The sequence below is a fragment of the Peromyscus californicus genome, unplaced genomic scaffold (genome assembly GCF_007827085.1).
Source record: "Peromyscus californicus insignis strain IS unplaced genomic scaffold, ASM782708v3 Scaffold_9__1_contigs__length_137607984, whole genome shotgun sequence".
In the NCBI taxonomy this organism is placed as follows: Eukaryota; Metazoa; Chordata; class Mammalia; order Rodentia; family Cricetidae; genus Peromyscus; species Peromyscus californicus.
The window spans coordinates 41,540,332-41,558,180 of NW_026294617.1; the positions used below are offsets into that span (position 1 = coordinate 41,540,332).

Below are 17,849 nucleotides of genomic sequence, written 5' to 3' on the forward strand. Positions count from 1 at the left end.
CACATTTAAAGCAGCTTTATTCATTAACAGCAAAAATGCTGAAAATATGTAAAATGTCCATCAAGTGGTAAATGAATACAATGACATAACCATAAGAGAATACTAAACAATAAAAATTACTAATATGTACAGTAAGTATATACATTATCTCAGTGCTTTATATTAAGTGAAAAGGGCTGGTCATGTAGATTGTGTGAATTCATTACTGGAAATTCTAGAAAAGACAAAACTATTGATAAAAAGCTGATCACTGGGTGCCACAGGGTAGAAGCGAGGCAAGGGCAATTTTGCCTGCAAAAGCAACAAGAGAAAATTTTAGGTTGATGGGAATGTTCTACATCAAGATGGTGGTGTTAGCTACATGATTTTATACAGTAGATAAAATACACTGAAACTACTCTTAAATTGGCTAATTATATATAATACCTTAAAGCTTCAAGAAGGTATGGGAATATATCAAAAACTAACAATGGAAACATGATTTACTTTGCTGGACACATTTTCAAATATTGGCAAGATATTTTTTTAAAAAATCAGAATAAAATGCTGTTTAACAAATAGGATGATTACAAATATATGGATATACAACATAATTATAGTTACTTAATAAATACAAACTCAGTGTTGAGAATGAGAAGAAATGTGCCACCATTTACTTAGTCTGGGTGCACGGATACTGAAATAATTTTAAAGTAGATTTTGTTTTACAAATGCAGTAAAATATAGTTTGCAATTAATTCACTTAAAATTATCTAGCTTTTTTTTTCCAGGGCAGTTACTTAGGAAGGTATCATACATATGTACTTAATGCTCTTAAAGCATTATGCAGTGATATATTTCATTTCTCCTCATAAGTTTGTTTCAGTGTTTTTTCCAACTTATTCTCTGTTGTGCAAAGGGATAAAAGACACAGGCTTTCATTCTTGATGACCTATTTTTTAAGAACACCACAAAAGTCATTTTGAGGCTTGGAATGCACTTTCCAGTTAGCAGTCCTAGTTTGTAATCAAAAGAAGCAAAATCTTCAGAGCACCTGCAATTCACCCTCCACCCTATTTAGCTTTGGCAGAGACATCAAGAGGCGGTGGCAATACCACACTTATCTTTGTGAACTGCTCATCTATAAACAGTTCTGAAATATGCTTTCATTGCTGTGGAGAATAAATACTTGCTTGAAACACACCTTGACTTTAGGGTCAAAACTAATAGCTATAGTACTGTAACACCACTATCACTATAAGAGCTCAGGGACAGTTTTGGTGAGACAATCCAAAAGAACAAAATTAAAATGCAATACAATCAAATCTCTACACAGTGCCAGGTGACATACACTCTGACATGGGAGCAGTAGCTGAACCAGTGCAGTCAGCAAATCCATGGCCATATTATGCATATAACCTGATCATCTCACTAAACGAGGGAAATAAGACCAAACCTGATTATCTTACAACGAGAAAACCAACATCATTAAGCTAGAGTTAATGACTTGAACAAGGAACCAAGAAAAAGAGTCAAAACACTAAAAAACCAACAGCTCTAACCAGCCTGAAATTAGCCATGTTTTGTCTCACTCCACTAAGAGTGTAAAGAAGCAGAAAAATGGTGTAGTATAGGCTGGAGATGTGGCTCAGTAATCCAGCACTTTTGTCTAGCATGTGTGAAGCCCTTGGCTCAACCATCTCCAGAATCTTCTGTACAAAAGTTAAATGGTAAAATAGATTAATAAATGTTAAAAAATATTTCATGGACAAATAGTAACAAAGACTATGTGAGAACTATATGCATCAGACACTAGTCTATGGTCTTTTACACACATATTACCATGTTTAATCCTCACAACCTTTACCTGCCCTTCAGATAAGGAAAAGAGGCTGAGCTGAGACAGAACCTCTGCCATCACATCCAGACATGTGCTCAGTTGCTACACTATGCTACACAGGGCAGCAAGTTGGTATAAGAACACATTTAAAAAGTTAAAAAATGAAACAAAAATAACACTAAATGAGCCAAGTGATAGGTCGAACTCTAGAAAACAAACCAAGAAGTTAGCTGAGATTTACACATTGTACATTTTATTAAATACTGAGCTTTATTACAACAAATTTACTTGTAATAGAAGTTCATTTTTAAAAATGTGGTTGTATTCAAATTCTTACTTCACACTGCTTTTTGGCCAAACATTCTATTCTTACTGTCTAGAGACAGTCACTATGGACAGAAAATTAATTTTGCATAATGGCATAAAGGGATTTGTCAATGTTACAACACTTAATATATGGAAGAAGAATACTCCCGAAGTGTGGACATATCTACAATAGAGTATATGATCAGAGAGCATACTGCTTTTCCCAGTGTCTTTATAGACGACACTGTTTAATCATGCACATTAACTCTTTACTACCCACTTAAAGTTTCTATCTTACACACAACAGCGATTCAGAACCCAAGGCTTGACATTTTGCCAAAAACTAAAAAAGAGAAAAAAAAGAGAGAGAAACATGAACATCAGGATGAGTTTTAGGCCATCACAGAAAGCTGTCAGCTATAATATCCCTCCTGTGACCGTGGTGGCAAGTTCCTTGGAACGGCCTTTTCCTGTGTTTTGATTAAGTCTAGAATAGCTGACAGTACCGCACAGTCTCTGGACTTAGTATCATTCCAGTCTACAGGATGAGGGCATTCGATCTTCTCTTGCAGAAGGATATCCAGTTCCTTTCTTAGCCCCTAAGGTTGAAGGAAGCAGACAGGCTCATCAGGGAAGATGGATTTTTAGACAATATCAAAGACAAATGTTACTGTAGCATGACAAGGATTTTTATAAGCTATTAGAAAGAAAGGCAAAATATCTATAGAACAACCAACTAAATGTATGGTTAAAAGATTCAAACTTTCATCCTTAAAAGTCTTTGGAAGAGTATATTACTACATCAAAAAGAACTGAGAAAACTAAAATTGGTCAACACTACTGGCTCTTTTGCAAGAGAGCAAGAAACAGTCTTTTTAAAAACATTTATTTATCTTGAGGACCACATGATGTGTGCCATGGACTGTGTATGGAGGTCAGAGAACAATTTTCATTAGTCAGTTACATACTTCTACCATGTGTGCATCAAGGACAATGTTTCAGGCTCGGCTGCGATCTGCTTTACATGCTGGGCCATCTGGTGGCCCCCAAGATCACATACTCACTTGCATGCAAACTTACAGACAACCATTCACATTAGTCACCTTAACAAGATGGGCAATTCTTTCTGGAGACTGAAACACAATCCATTCATCTACAGCAATAACTTCCTGACCATTATCTTTCTGGATGGAAATATCTCCCCCAAAGAACAACAGGCAGTATGGTGAAACTTCTGTACAGTCGTACAAGTAAATCTGTAAAGAGCGTTAACGTAAATAGGTGCATGAGGGAGCAGGAAAGGACTACTACCATACCAATTCAACATCACAAGCATTGATCAGCTTCTTTCCAAAATAGGTATTAACTTGCTAAAGTGATTTTGAAGATTAATTTTGAAGAAGTAACATTTTAAGTAAACCATTCTTAATTCCTTGAGATTTTATTTTTTTGTTCTAAAGCATATGATTTCCCTTGAACATTTTCTGAATGTCAAAACTAATGAATAAAGCTAAAAATATTTATTTCTATATCAACATATAAACATAGAACCCACTTACTATTCTGATCACTACTAAGCCTATTAACTTATTATATAGATGGATATATTATCATGCCAACAAATCTTTACATAATGCACACTCCTGACAGCACTTTTTGAAAGCAGGCTCTAAAGAAAAACCACATAAATCAAATAACTGATATACTTCATGAAAATGTACAAAAAGTACATTACTCATAGAAAAAAAGCTATAATTTATCTTGGAAAAAATAGAATTTTGAAAGTAGAAAATTATAAACCTGTAACACTGACATTCAGACTTACAACTATGTTAAATGTTCACTTACACTGCTTGTCCTCATCTTCAGGTGATAGATAAGCCAGTTATAGTGGAAGTCTGTTTGCTCCACATTGACAGACTTAGGATGAATAGAAACCAGACCATCAGACTTTGTGTGAACTTTTACCCTTTAAAAAAGTTATAATACAGTTCATAAGTGTCTTAAGGGATTTTTCCCTCATTACTACAAAAAATTACTTTAAAAAAATAATAGGTAGCTTAGTAAAAAAATCTAACAAAGGAAGCAATCTTTAAAAATGTACCACACATGAATTTAGTATAAGTCTACAATATATACAACTCAAAATCAGCTCCTGGGGAAAGTAGAATTTTATAAAGGGCAGGTGAAAGTACATGAGCAAAATATGAATATCCTATATCATAACAATGAATCCCCCTTACAGTTTTAATAATTTAATACAGCAGACAGGTGACAGACTGTTCCTTAATGGTGTTAGTATACAGTACACAATGAAGAATAAAGAAAGCATGAGAAATGATTAGGAAGGAGCTTGTTCGAAGAGTCTACATTTTACTATGACCATCACCATGATGACCATCACCCTCAAGTTATACAGTAACTGTGAAATAATCAACTAAAAACTTCCAGTGACTAACTGTATCCCCAGAAGACCACAAAATTAAAAATTAAAATTTTGTTCAAAAGAGACTTTTGATAAAACTGATTTTTAAAATTTCTTTTAGATTTACTTTATGTGCCTGAGTGCTTTGCCTGAATGTATGTATGTGCAGCACTTGTGTGCTTGGTGCCCACAGAGGCCAGAGGAGGGCACTGGATCCCCTAAGACTGGAGTTACAGAGTTTTGAGTGGCCATGTGGGTGGTGGGAATAGAACCTGGATCCCATGGAAGAGCAGACAGTGCTCTTAACTGCTGAGCCACCTCTTCAGTCCCTTTAAAATGTTTTTAAATGCCTTCCATTCACTCAAATTTCTCAATTTCAAAAATAGATATATTTGGAATTAATACATCTTGGCAGTTTATTCTTTAAATTCTTAGGGGGCTTTCTCATTACAGTGGTTTATTTTGTGTGGGGCAGGAGTGCATGTGTGACAGTAAGGTGACAACTAGGATAGGACCATTCTCTCCCATCAAGATGTTAGTTTCAGGGAGGGGTATTGTGGAATATTATTTTAAGATCTGTTACATTTGTTTATACTGTGGAACATTTGTTTAGTGATACAAAGATGTGTGGCATTCTCTAATCTTTCATTTGTTTAACTCTGTGAAGCTGTGTTACTTTGCCTGTCTAAAACATTTGATTGGTCTAATAAAGATCTGAACAACCAATAGCTTGGCAGGAAAGACTAAGTGGGGCTGGCAGGCAGAGAGAATAAATAGGAGAGATCTGGGGAAAAAGGTTCAAGGAAAAAGAAGGAGCAAGAAAAGGACGAGGGGAAGACATAAGGGGCCAGCTACCCAGCCTCACAACCAGCAACCGAGTAAGTAAGGAAAAAAGATATACAGAAATAGAAAAGGGTAAAAGCCCAGAGGCACAAGATAGATGGGATAATTTAAGAAAAGATGCTAGAAATATGTCAAGCTAAGGGCACCACAGTTTGAGAATCACAGCCCTAGAACAGTATCCTAATGATGGTCATTTTTGGCAGTCTATATTTTCCATTTTTATAATCACAAGATACCCAGCATTTTCATTTACATTAATCCTAATTTTTCACATGTTACTACACAGTTTTAAACCACAACTTTCCCACTGCTACTAGACACCTAGTCTATTTGCTACACACCTGTTAAAAAGTATCTGTAATCAATTCCTTAGGATAAACTCAAATTAAAATCTGAATTTAATCAATGAACTGAGCTGATCCAATGACTATTTCACTGAACATCTTCCAAAGGGTAACAACAATTCAATACCCCTTGGCCTCTTCTGACTCTCAGTACCCTCACCAGAGTATACCATGAAGCAGGAAAATTCCTGTTATTTCCAACTGGTACTAAGGCTATGTGGACATAGATTCCACTTCTCCAAAAATGAAACTACAATTTTATTCAAATAGCTGTAACAAAAATATCCTTTTTTACAAGGAAAAGGAAAACATGTACATATAAACAAAATCTATTCCAGTCAATTTCTCCTTAGGCATTTCTTCTCATACTGCTCGGTCAGCCTTGAATGTTTACAGAAGTTCCACGTTTTACTAACCTGTTTTGTAAATGGGTGATCATATGAGTGACTAAATCTGTGTGTGAGGAACAGTTCCCTATGCTCAATAATTCCTATGCATCTATGACATGCCAAGAATCCAGCAACAAGAGTGAGAATACATTTCTATTAGAGGGTTCCAAAGCTGAAGGAAGAGCTGCAAGTAGTTCATAACAATCTTCAATGCTTACATTTTTCTTTTTTTACCCAAATTTAGTCGGATTTTAGCAACTTTGGGATATAAACCAGCACAGATGACAGCTTTAATTATCTTCTCATTATCTATTGGGAGTAGGAAAGTAGAGGGGGGAAAAAAGCAAAATATTTAGACAGTGGTCCATTATTGGCAAGTGATTTACACTGTGTGTGTGTGTGTGTGTGTGTGTGTGTGTGTGTGTGTGTGTGTATGTGTGTTTTGCTTTGCTTTGCTTTACCTGAATTTATATTAGCTTTAGGATCTTTGGGACTTCTGCTGCTTACAAATCCAGCTCCAAGAAGATGCTCAGCAAATTGTCCCTTCATATTATGCAGCATCTAGAGGGTAATGGTAACAAATAGCTAGAAACCCTTCACACACAAAGCCTATAAATCATAAGCAACTCAATTTAGCTTCTCCTGCTTTACAGAAACACTAGTATAAAAATGTGATACGTTTAAGACAAGATTTATTTTTAGCTATGTGTGTGTGTACATTTCGTGTGAGTCCAAGTGCCTGTGGAGGCCTGAAGGCTTGAGGTCACTTACAGCTAGAGTTACAGGCAGTTAAGAGCCACCAACACACATGTGCTGGGAACCAACTTGGGTCCTCTGCAGTAAGAGCTTTTAACTGCTGAGCTATCTCTGCAGCTCAGCTCTTAAATGTGACCATTTAAGGAGGGAATTAGTAAATCACAAAACTGTAAATAAATTTTACTAGAACATAACTATATTCTACTGTCTATTCTTTTTGATTGTTTTTGTACTCTAATAACAGAGCTGAATGCTTTTTAAAATACATAGCCTGCAAGTCTAAACTATTATTTGGTGGGGGAAAAAAAAATGCAAAAAATAATGAATAAAAGGGGAAAAAACCCCACTAATGTTTAAATTAATTAATCCATTTTGTAAGACACATGAGTTTTGGAATTGCTCTTAACAAGCAGAAACAACAACAACAAAACAATTACCAAGATCAACTACTGTTAACATACTGACACAGGAGTATTTTCCTTAAGAAAAACCATGAGTTAAGCAGAAATGATGGGTGGCTCAGTACAGAGAAGAAAAAAAAAAATGTTCCTTACCTCAGTTATCTTCATAATCATTAATATTATAGACACTTACTATGTATACACACCAACAGAAGAATCAGAAAGAAGCATAGCTTAAGATGAGATCTATTGTGTTTTGTTTCTTACTTTTGCCTACTAGGTTTTTGAAGCAGAATTTCATATAGCCCAGGTTGGCCTCATACTATGTGGCTGAGGCTGGCCCTGAATTCCTGATCCTCTTCCTGTCTTCACCTCCTGAGTGGTAGGATTACAGGCATGTCATACAACTTCCACCTTAAGATCAGCCTTTAGAATTAGAAGCTGTTTTTCGCCAAGCATTATGATACAGGTCTGTAATCTAAGCCACTTGGGAGACCAAGAAAGAAGTAAGTGCACCAGGACGGCCTGGGCTGCAAGCAAGACTGTCTTAAAAACAAGTTTTTATAAAGTGGAACTAACTTTAGTTCAAATTAAAGAAGTTCCATAGAAATGAAAATGAATCTGTTTTTTACAACCACAGAAATGTTTTCTAATGAATTCTTTCAAGTTTAACAAAGAGATTGTAATACATAAAATTAGCTACATGCAAATGTTTCTTTTGACAAAAGGTACAACTTGGGTTTCTCCAGGTTAATTCTTCTAAATGAGTCTGATAACCACCACCTCCTGGTCATTATGGCATTGTCATTTTAGGGAAACCATCTCTACATACAGTCCTCATGTGTAGTTCCCTCACTACCTTGTGCTCCTTTTATATCTAAACAATTTCAGCATGCACTGTCAATCATGGGGCATGCTAGCTCCACAGTTGAAATCTTCACTGACTCCTTGTCAGTGACTGTTTTCAGGAACTCAAGAGAACAGCATTTCTTGAGTGCTCATCATCTGTCACACACTTGACACATGTCTCAACTTGGATTTAGCCATCTTTCTACAATACAGTACATTTAATTTTTCCATTTCAGAGAACTGTCATTGATACATGTCTGGGTAAGTCTCCACTACACATGATACCTATACAGTAATACTCACTGCACTAATGAATCAGTCTTGTCCTTAACTTTTATCTATCACTTGAACTTTGTGTTTTTTAGCTGCACTCATATTCTGAAACCCTAAAGCTTTCCTTTATGCAAATAATTTGCTTTCTAGGAGTCTGTTTTGTTGTGCTCTTTGATCTTCAATTTGGTTTCTTAGCAGCCCTAAAATTTGCTCTTACTGCTTGCTTTTCTTTTCTTCCTTTCACTGAATGGATAATCTTTTCAGTAACCCTATATATACTATGAAATAGTTGCTAAGGTATTTCTATTGAAATATATCCTTTGTATTTTTTTCTGTAGCATCTTTCTGAGTTGTCCTGTCTCTTTTCACTCTGCTGACGACTGGGCATTTTTTAAATCAGAACGTTAATTTCTCGACACACACATACTCTGTATGTAGTTAATTTTACTACAGATATGAATGGACAAAATATCTGCATATATCCTAATCTAGTATACATAATTAGTGCAAATCTTTCAGTGTTACCTGCAGTGTGTTTGGAGACAGAAAATATTCCCAGCAGTAGTCTTTTTCATATCTGAAACCACGTCGCTTAGCTTCTTCCCAACCCTATTGGACAAAGAAATGACGAAACTCACTTATATGGCTCTCTATACCAAAGACTACTTAGCAGTTTCCATCTCCATTTTATTAACAGTTTAATTCACTGATGTCCCATATTTTCTGTGAAAACGTCATAGAACTTTAACTTTTGACAAAAAAACCTAAGCTCCTTACAATCCCAATATGTAACACTGCTACTGATGTACAAATCAGTATAAGTTATACAAATATATTGTGAATTTTACACAAAATCCACTGTATATCAAGTATTCATCAAAAAAGAGTATTAGTAAATAAATTTCAATGTTAGCATACATTTTCAATTTCAAAAACATGGTTTTCTTAACTAGAATAATAAAAGGGGGGTAGGGCTGGAACAATGGCTCAGCAGTTAAGAACACTGGCAGTTCTTCCAGAAGTTCAATTCCCAGCAACCACATGGTGGCTCACAACCATCTATAATGGGATCTGATGCCCTCTTCTGGCACGTAGGCATATGTGCAGATAGAGCACTCATACACACAAAATAAATAAATAAATAAATAAATGGATAAACAAATAAATAAAAATATAAATAAATAAAGGAGGAAGAAAAGGAAGGGAGGAAGGAAGGAAGGAAGGAAGGGAGGGAGGGAGGGAGGGAGGGAGGGAGAGAGGGAGAGAGGGAGAGAGAGAGAGAGAGAGAGAGAGAGAGAGAGAGAGAGAGAGAGAGGAGGGTGGCCAGCAAGATGCTTAATAGGTAAGTCCCTTCATCCAAGTTTGACAACCAGAGTTAGATCCCTTGATCCCTATATTGTGAAAGGGGAGATCAAACTCACACAAACTGTTCTGACTGCCCCATATGAATGCTGTGACATGTGTACCAACATTACACTCCCCCAACAAAAATAAAAAAAAAAACTAAAAAAAGAAAAGGAAACAAAGAAAGAGATAGATTGAATGAGTTCTGGCCGAGCCAGATCCTGCAAATCCTTTATGAGAATCTAATTGGGTGAGCCCTGCTGTGGGATGTCTTTCTGTGTGCTGTGAATATGTGTTGCTATAATTGGTTAATAAAGAAGCTGCTCTGGTCTATGGCAAGTCAGGTTAGAGCCAGGCAGGAAATCCAAGAGAGAGACAGGAAGAAGAAAGGCAAAGGCAGATGAAATGCAGCCTGTCACCCAAGGAACAACATGCCAGCAGACCAGTAACACCACGGTCACATGGCAACTTACAGATTAATAGAAATAGGTTAATTTAAGATGAAAGAGCTAGCTAGCAAGAATTCTTAGTCATAGATCATACAGTTTGTAATTAATATTAAGCCTCTGAGTGATTATTTTATAAGCAGCTTTGGGACTATGGGTAAGATAGATTTGTCCAGACCCCAGGCCGGGCAGGACACAGGAAATCTTTCTACTACAGAGCCCATCTGACCTTGTCCCCCATATACCCTTCTCAATCCCCTAGATTGAGCACAGGTGCCAAACCCAGTACCTTGGCCTGTTTGGCCACCACTCTTTGTGTGGCCTCCCAACCTCTAGACTCCAGCCACCATCAACCTTCAGGCTCCATACAGACCCCGTATCTTGTGCCAGGGTCTAGTCTGTGAGTCTACCCAATTCTTTCCTCCATGCACCCTCTCTGACCCCCAAGATCTACACGAGAACTCCAGGCTTGGGTTGGAATGCAACATCCTGTACTCCATCCTTGTTTCCTGTTGTCAACCTGACTTCATTCCACCTAAGCCATATCTAAGCGTTAGGCCCCAGCTAGCCTTCACATCCTGTTTATTGCCCCAACATGCTCTGCCCATATCAGACACATTCAACAAGAGTCCACACACCTATATCACATGACAAAAATTACAAACAATATGAAAGATCAAGGCAGTATCTTGCCCCACAAATCCACTAGTCTTATTTGCCCATGAGAATTACCTACATGAACCCCAGAACACAGAATTTAAAAGAACAATCACAAATATCAAAGAACTAAAGGGGCTTAAAGAAGATACAAGGAAAGAGCTCAATGAACATAAAGAGAATAAATACCTGAGTGACTAAGAAAACAGAAACATAAGGCTGATGGAAATGACAAAGACAATCCAGGACTTAAAATCAGTATTCAATAAAGAGATAGAAACATTAACTCGGGCTGAAATGAAGGTAAAATTGAAAACCCAATAACCCAACCAGCAAATTCAAAGGAAAGCCTTACAAGTAGAATGAATCAAGGAGAAAACAGAATATAGGGCAAGAAGATAAAGTAGGATCTACACCAAATAAACAAGGTATATGAAAAAAATTTTAAAAAGCACAAGAAAGGAACATGCAGGAAATGTGTGACACCTTAAAAAGATCAAACTTTGGAATTATAGGAAAGGATGAGGAAGAAGAATCCCAGGTCAGCTGCAAAGACCAGATCCTCAGCAAGATCATAGAAAAAACTTCCCCAAACTAAGGAGAGACACACCCACACAGATTCAACAAGCACACAGAACACCAAACAGACAAGATTAGAAAAGAAAATCCCTAAAACATATCATAGTTAAAACACTAAGTATGCAGAACAAGGCAAGTGTATCAAAAGCAGCAGGAGAAAAAAAAATGGAATCCATATATAAAGGAAAACCCATCAGAATAACAGTTGTTTTCTCAGTGGAAACTTTGAAAGTCAAACAAGTCTGGAGCAATACAGTCCAAGTTCTGAAAGATTAAGACAGCAAATTTAAGCTAGTACACCCAGCAAAGCTAATCACCATGGTTGAAGAAGGAAAAACTTTCTACAACACAAACAGCCTAAGAAAAAAATGATACTAAGCAGACAAACCAAAGAAAATACAGGAAGCACTCTGAGGAGAGAAGTAAGCGCAGTCAAGAGAAATCACTGAAGCAGAAAATACTATCAAGGCCATAGCATCATCAAAACCAACTGTAATCAACACATACCTTTCAATAATAACCTTAAATATTGAGCCATACTACTAGAATTAAAGACACAGACTAATCCACAATAGCAGATGATTTCAATAACCCACTTTCCCCAATAGATAGGTCATTTGGACAAAAAAAACTAAGCAAAGCAACATCAGAATTAAGTAATGGATTGAACAGAAAGAATATTCCACTCAAACACTATAGAATGCACATTCTACTTAGCAGCACATGGAAGCTTCTCTAAAACAGACCACGTCCTAGGACACCAAACAAATCTTAACAAACTCAGAAATACTGAAATAACTACATGTATCCTATCTGACCACAATGTAATCAAATTTAAAAATCAACTCAAACTAATCTCTAATAAACAGACAAACTCATGAAGATCAAACAAATCATGACTGAATGATGAATGGGTCAAAGAATCAAAAATTTCCTAGAATTAAATGAAAATGAAAACACAATATAACAAAATTTCTGGGCATGTGAAAAGCAGTCTTACAAGAAAAAATTGCAGCTCTAAGTGCATACTTTAAAAAAATCTGAGCACAATCAAGTGACCTGATAAAACACAAAATTTGAAAAAATAAGAACCAAACCCAGCCGGGCGGTGGTGGCGCACGCCTTTAATCCCAGCACTCGGGAGGCAGAGCCAGGCGGATCTCTGTGAGTTCGAGGCCAGCTTGGGCTACCAAGTGAGTTCCAGGAAAGGCGCAAAGCTACACAGAGAAACCCTGTCTCGAAAAACCAAAAAAAAAAAAAAAAAAGAAAAAGAATCAAACCCAGTTAATGCCAAGAAAAAAAAGAATCAGAGCCAATATTATAATGAAGTAGTAACAAAGAATCAACAAATCTAAGAGGTGGCTTAATAAATAAAATTAAACGATCCTTAGCCCAACTATCAAAGAAAGCAAGGACAAAAATCAGAATCAGAAATGAAGAAAGAAGCATTACAAAGGACAACAAAGAAAGTCAGAATATATAAAGAAATGTGTCAGAAACCTGACTCCACCAAATGGAAAGTCTGAAAAAAATAAAGCATTTCAAGATCCAACCAAGCCACCAAAATTAAAGCCTAAGAGCTCAACAACTTAAAACAGATCCGTGACAAATGAGGATATATAAAAACAGTAAAAAAGCCTTCTAATGAAAAAGGTTGAGACCACAATGGATTCACAGCAGAATTCTACTAGACTTCTAAAGAAAACCTCCAGCCCCCTTAAACTATTAACAATATAGAAACACAGTGACCACCCCAAACTCCTTCTGTAGAGCCAGTTTCACACTAATACTCAAACCAGGTAAAGACTCAACAACAACAAAGAAAACTACAGGTCAATATCCCTGATGAACACAGACTCAAAAATACTCAGTAAAATACTTCCAAGCAAAATAAAGACATACATCGAAAAGATTATACACTATGACCAAGTTGGCTTTATCCCTGAAATACAGGGACCATCCAACATATATAAGTCAATAAATATAATAAACTGTAAGCTGGGTGGTGGTGGCGCACGCCTTTAATCCCAGCACTGGGAGGCAGAGGCAAGCAGATCATTGTGAGTTCAAGGCTAGCCTGGTCTAACAGTTTTCCTGTCTCGAAAAACCAAAAAAAAAAAAAAAAATTGGACTTAGTGATAAAAAGTCACACGGTCATTTCAACAGATCAGAAAGAGCTTTTAACAAAATCCAACAAATGTAGGACGAGAGGAAACATACCTCACCATAATATAATCTATATGAGAAACCCATAGCTAACATCACCCTAAATTGAGACTTTAAGCAATCCCACCAAAATTAGGAGTAAGACAGGGTCTATTATCCTTACTCCTCACTTCTCAATACTGTGCTCCAATCACTAGCTACAGCAATAAACAAAAAGAAAATTAAAGGGATACAAATAGAGCAATAAGTCAAATTATCCCTATTTGTAATGACAGGATATTATGCATAACTGTTTCCAAAAATTATGCCAGGAAGCTTCTGGAAATAATCAAGTTCAACAATGTGGCAGGATAAAGAAGAATCAATAAGCAAAAAACCAGTAACTTTTCAGTAACTTTCCTATACACAGCAACAAACACTCAGAGAAAGAGATCATGGACACACTTCTATTCCCAACAGAATCCAAGAAAATAAAATACCTAGGAATAATCCTAACCAAGGAGGTGAAGGACCTCTACAATGAAGTCTTTATATCTCCAAAGAAAGAGAAAGACTAGAAAATGGAAACACATCCTGTGCTCATAGATTATTAGAATTAACATTGTGAAAATTACCATTCTACCAAAAATTCTTTTTACACATTCAATGTAATCCCAACTACAATACCTATCTCACTCAACATTAAAAAAAAAAAATCATATGGAGCCATAAAAGACCCTACATAGCTGAAACAAGCCTGAGCAAAAAAGAACAATGCCAGAGGGATTACAATTCCAGGTCTTATAGATATTTTACAGAGCCATAATAATTAAATATGGTACTGACACAAAAGCAGACATGTAGACCAAAGGAACAAAATCGAAGGCCCAAATATGAGTACATATAACTTCTGCCATTTAATATTTGACAGAGATGCCAAAAGCATAAGCTGGAGAAAAGAAAGCATCCTCAACAAATGGTGCAGAGAAACCAGACTGGATATTCACAGGCAGAAGAATGAAATTAGACCTGTATCTATCACCTTGCACAAAATCTAACTCTAAATGGATCAAAGAGCTAAATGTGAAACCTGAAACATTGAACCTGCTAGAAGAAAACATAGGCATCCTACAGGACACAGGTGTTGGAAAGGACTTTCTGAACAGGACTTATTTGTCCAGGAATTGAGGCCAACAATTGACAAGTGGGACATCATAAAGTTACAAATTACAATTTAAAAATATGTGTGGTATACTTAATTGAAGTATTCATAAAAAAGGATGGTAAAATAACAGTAATAACAACAGTCAGAAAGTCATAAGGAATCCTGTTATCTAAAACTACATATAATATATGTAAGCCCGTGTAAACATATACATGTACAGTTTAAATAAAATTTCTCATCTGGGAAAACAAATGTTTTCCTCAAGAGCCATAGTCTAACAAAAACCCCAACACCCAGCTGAAGAAATGACCCTTAAGAGTTGTTGGTTAAGGTTGTCCAAGAGACTTAGACAGGCTACTGCTGGGTGGCCCCTAGAGGTTGAAGGTAAGCCCTATTACTAAAGTCAACCATGGACTTTGGACACAGAACCCAGGAGACTACAGCTGGTTTTGGCCTGAAAGCCTCCTCCCTGAGGGCTAGTTTTCACAGTACCACAAAGCACTATGCAAGTTTCCAAGGGAGAGAAGCAACCAATAATTCTGTCCAGCTATGATGCCTATGAACTAAAACAATGAACAGCATGGCACATATCCCTAAAGTTCCAACAGTGGCATGCATATCTTGGCAGTAACTAACGCTGTCTAATTGGACTTCATGCCTGATCAACAAGAGGGAAAACACGCCTGCTACTGGAAATCAAATCAGTGTAGTCATGGATCCTGGAGGAGAACCTACGACTACCTCTCCAACATAATTTCCAACTACATTCTAAAGAAGTATAGGTCTCAACAAAGAAATGTCTCTTGTAACAAGAGACCATTACAGAAAACCACAGGCAGAAAACAAAGGATGGTGTGCTGCCCAATCCTAACTGATAAATCCATAACACAATACCTGCACCCCAGGCTAAGAGATCACAGCAGAAGAGGGAGAAAGATTCTAAGCGCCATAACAACAGGAAATCTGATGTGAGATTTCATCTCCTAGAAATGTCAGAGAAGCTATACCCATGAAGTCTCATCAACAAGGCTTCTTAAATAAGAACTGAACATGGACAACACCGATAGACTAACATGGAAGGGTAAATCTCACAGGTCCTCAACCCTAGACAAAGAACTACAGGGAACGAAGGAATGCTGAGAGGAGAAATAGTCCTCCCCAGTAAAGTCCCCAAATTGGATATCCAATACAAGTGGTCAGCCCTAAAAACCATACATAAAAAACATATATACAAGCAACATTATATGACCTGAGGTATTTACACAGACACACACACACACATACGATACACATAATATATATATATAATGTACATAATTTTGTTATTCTATCAAAAGGCTGTATCACTGACTGTAAGAGTAGAATATTAATACACAGACTGTCATGAAGCTAAGACACAGGGAGCGTTATATATGAAAAACAAGATAATGTGGTCATCTGTTTCAGTCTTACTTTTTATATAAGTCTTTCCCCAAAAGATAAGGATGAGCTCTTGTATAAGAGAGAAAGTTCATTTTTATAAAATGGTCACCAAATTTGAACCATTTATCAGCCATTTATTCCTGAGATATAAATATGGTCACTTGAAAGTATTTCAAAACATGCTCCTGAATAATCTATGAACAGACCAAGGTTTTTTCTTACCTCAAATGCATTCACAACTGTCAGGTGATCACTTCTAGTTTCCTTTGCCAATTCCTTTCTTCTTGCATCTGCAATCTTTTCTTTTCCCTAAAAAAGTAACAGTTGTAGCTTAAATTTTTCTGAGATTATAATAATGATGGGTATTTTATTGAAAATCTAATGAAAAACACATGTGAACAGTTAACTAATTACAGCATTAAAAATGCCCAGCCTTGTCTGTGTCTTTCTTACCAGTGGAATGACAAAGGGATCTTTAAAGCTGAGACTGGCAGCAATAGTGAGCACTGGATCCAAGCAACAGAATAAAGCTCCAAAAAGAATCATTTTTCCAATATGTGGCTCAACAGGTAATCGGGCTAAATGGACGCCAAGAGGTGTCAATTCTTCTTGTTTATCCAAAGCACTCTGAAAGGATAGAATTTGCTCTTACAGTAGGCCTGGCAAAGCACTCCACTAAAAGCTACTATAGTTAGATGTAAACATACAGGCCACTAATCACTCTCTTAAGTCCCAAATGCCCCAAGCATTGTTTTAGATGCCTTCAACAAAAAACTAAATTCTAATGTCAGCAAAGGCTAGTGACTTATTCAAACAAATACAATTAATCTACAACTTGGAAATGTTATGTTGGAAATAATGAAAATCACCTGTGGTAAAACAGTTAAGAAAAGACAACAAGTAGGTGAAATACACAGTCCCTACAATCTAGTTTAGGTGCTATAATGCAAAAAGAGGTAAGGGGCATACATGGAAATGACTTCTGTTCCAATTCCCTGGGTAATCTGGTTCAAATGAGGACAGCTAGAAAAGTATCTTGAAGACACCAAGGAAATATAAGGACACGGTTGGATAATTTACTGGGCTATTTTAAGCAGTTTATTAGTTTAAAAAGCCTATCTCAGTGCTACAAAATCCAAATTCTTAAAAATTATCTACATGGATAGCTTCCATAAAACATGCCTCTGGCACCCTCCAACCTAGCACTAACCAACAAGACATTGCAGATAAACAAAACTGTTCTTTCTCTCCATGGTCCAGTACAGTACAGAGAGGTGCTGTAAAGCATATGTGTGAGGACAACTGAGGTAATGAATTTCTAACTGACTCATAATGTAAATCACCACACACAGCTGCAAACAACAGATGTTCTCATCTCCTGTGCTTCTTTTACTACTCTGGGCATCAATTCATGGCCATTCCTGGACCTCTCAACATGGTTCTATGGAGGAACGACTGTCACTACAGATACTTAAGAGTTTCTCAGAGCATAAAAAGGAAACAACAAAACCAGAAAATCTATGGAAATGTTATAATGGTGAGTGACAGTTCAAAAATTGTTACAGCATCATGGAGATAAAACATTTGTTTATATATATTTCAAAATGTAAGGGTTGCCTCTGTCAAATGTCTATACTACAATTAAACTACTTAAATTTGACAAGAGAACATTATGGTAATCAGAAA

The 17,849-nt window shown here is 36.6% G+C and overlaps 1 protein-coding gene across 1 annotated transcript in view; it reads right to left on the reverse strand.

Annotated features, from left to right (window-relative positions):
* The window catches only part of Dhx36 (DEAH-box helicase 36), a 46,114-nt gene continuing 28,265 nt past the window's right edge, over positions 1 to 17,849 (reverse strand). The window contains 8 exon segments of the mRNA XM_052730177.1: positions 1 to 2,724; positions 3,229 to 3,381; positions 3,974 to 4,094; positions 6,345 to 6,435; positions 6,588 to 6,687; positions 8,931 to 9,014; positions 16,386 to 16,472; positions 16,617 to 16,790. Of these exon segments, the coding sequence (XP_052586137.1) occupies positions 2,539 to 2,724; positions 3,229 to 3,381; positions 3,974 to 4,094; positions 6,345 to 6,435; positions 6,588 to 6,687; positions 8,931 to 9,014; positions 16,386 to 16,472; positions 16,617 to 16,790 (996 nt within the window). The 3' untranslated portion in view covers positions 1 to 2,538.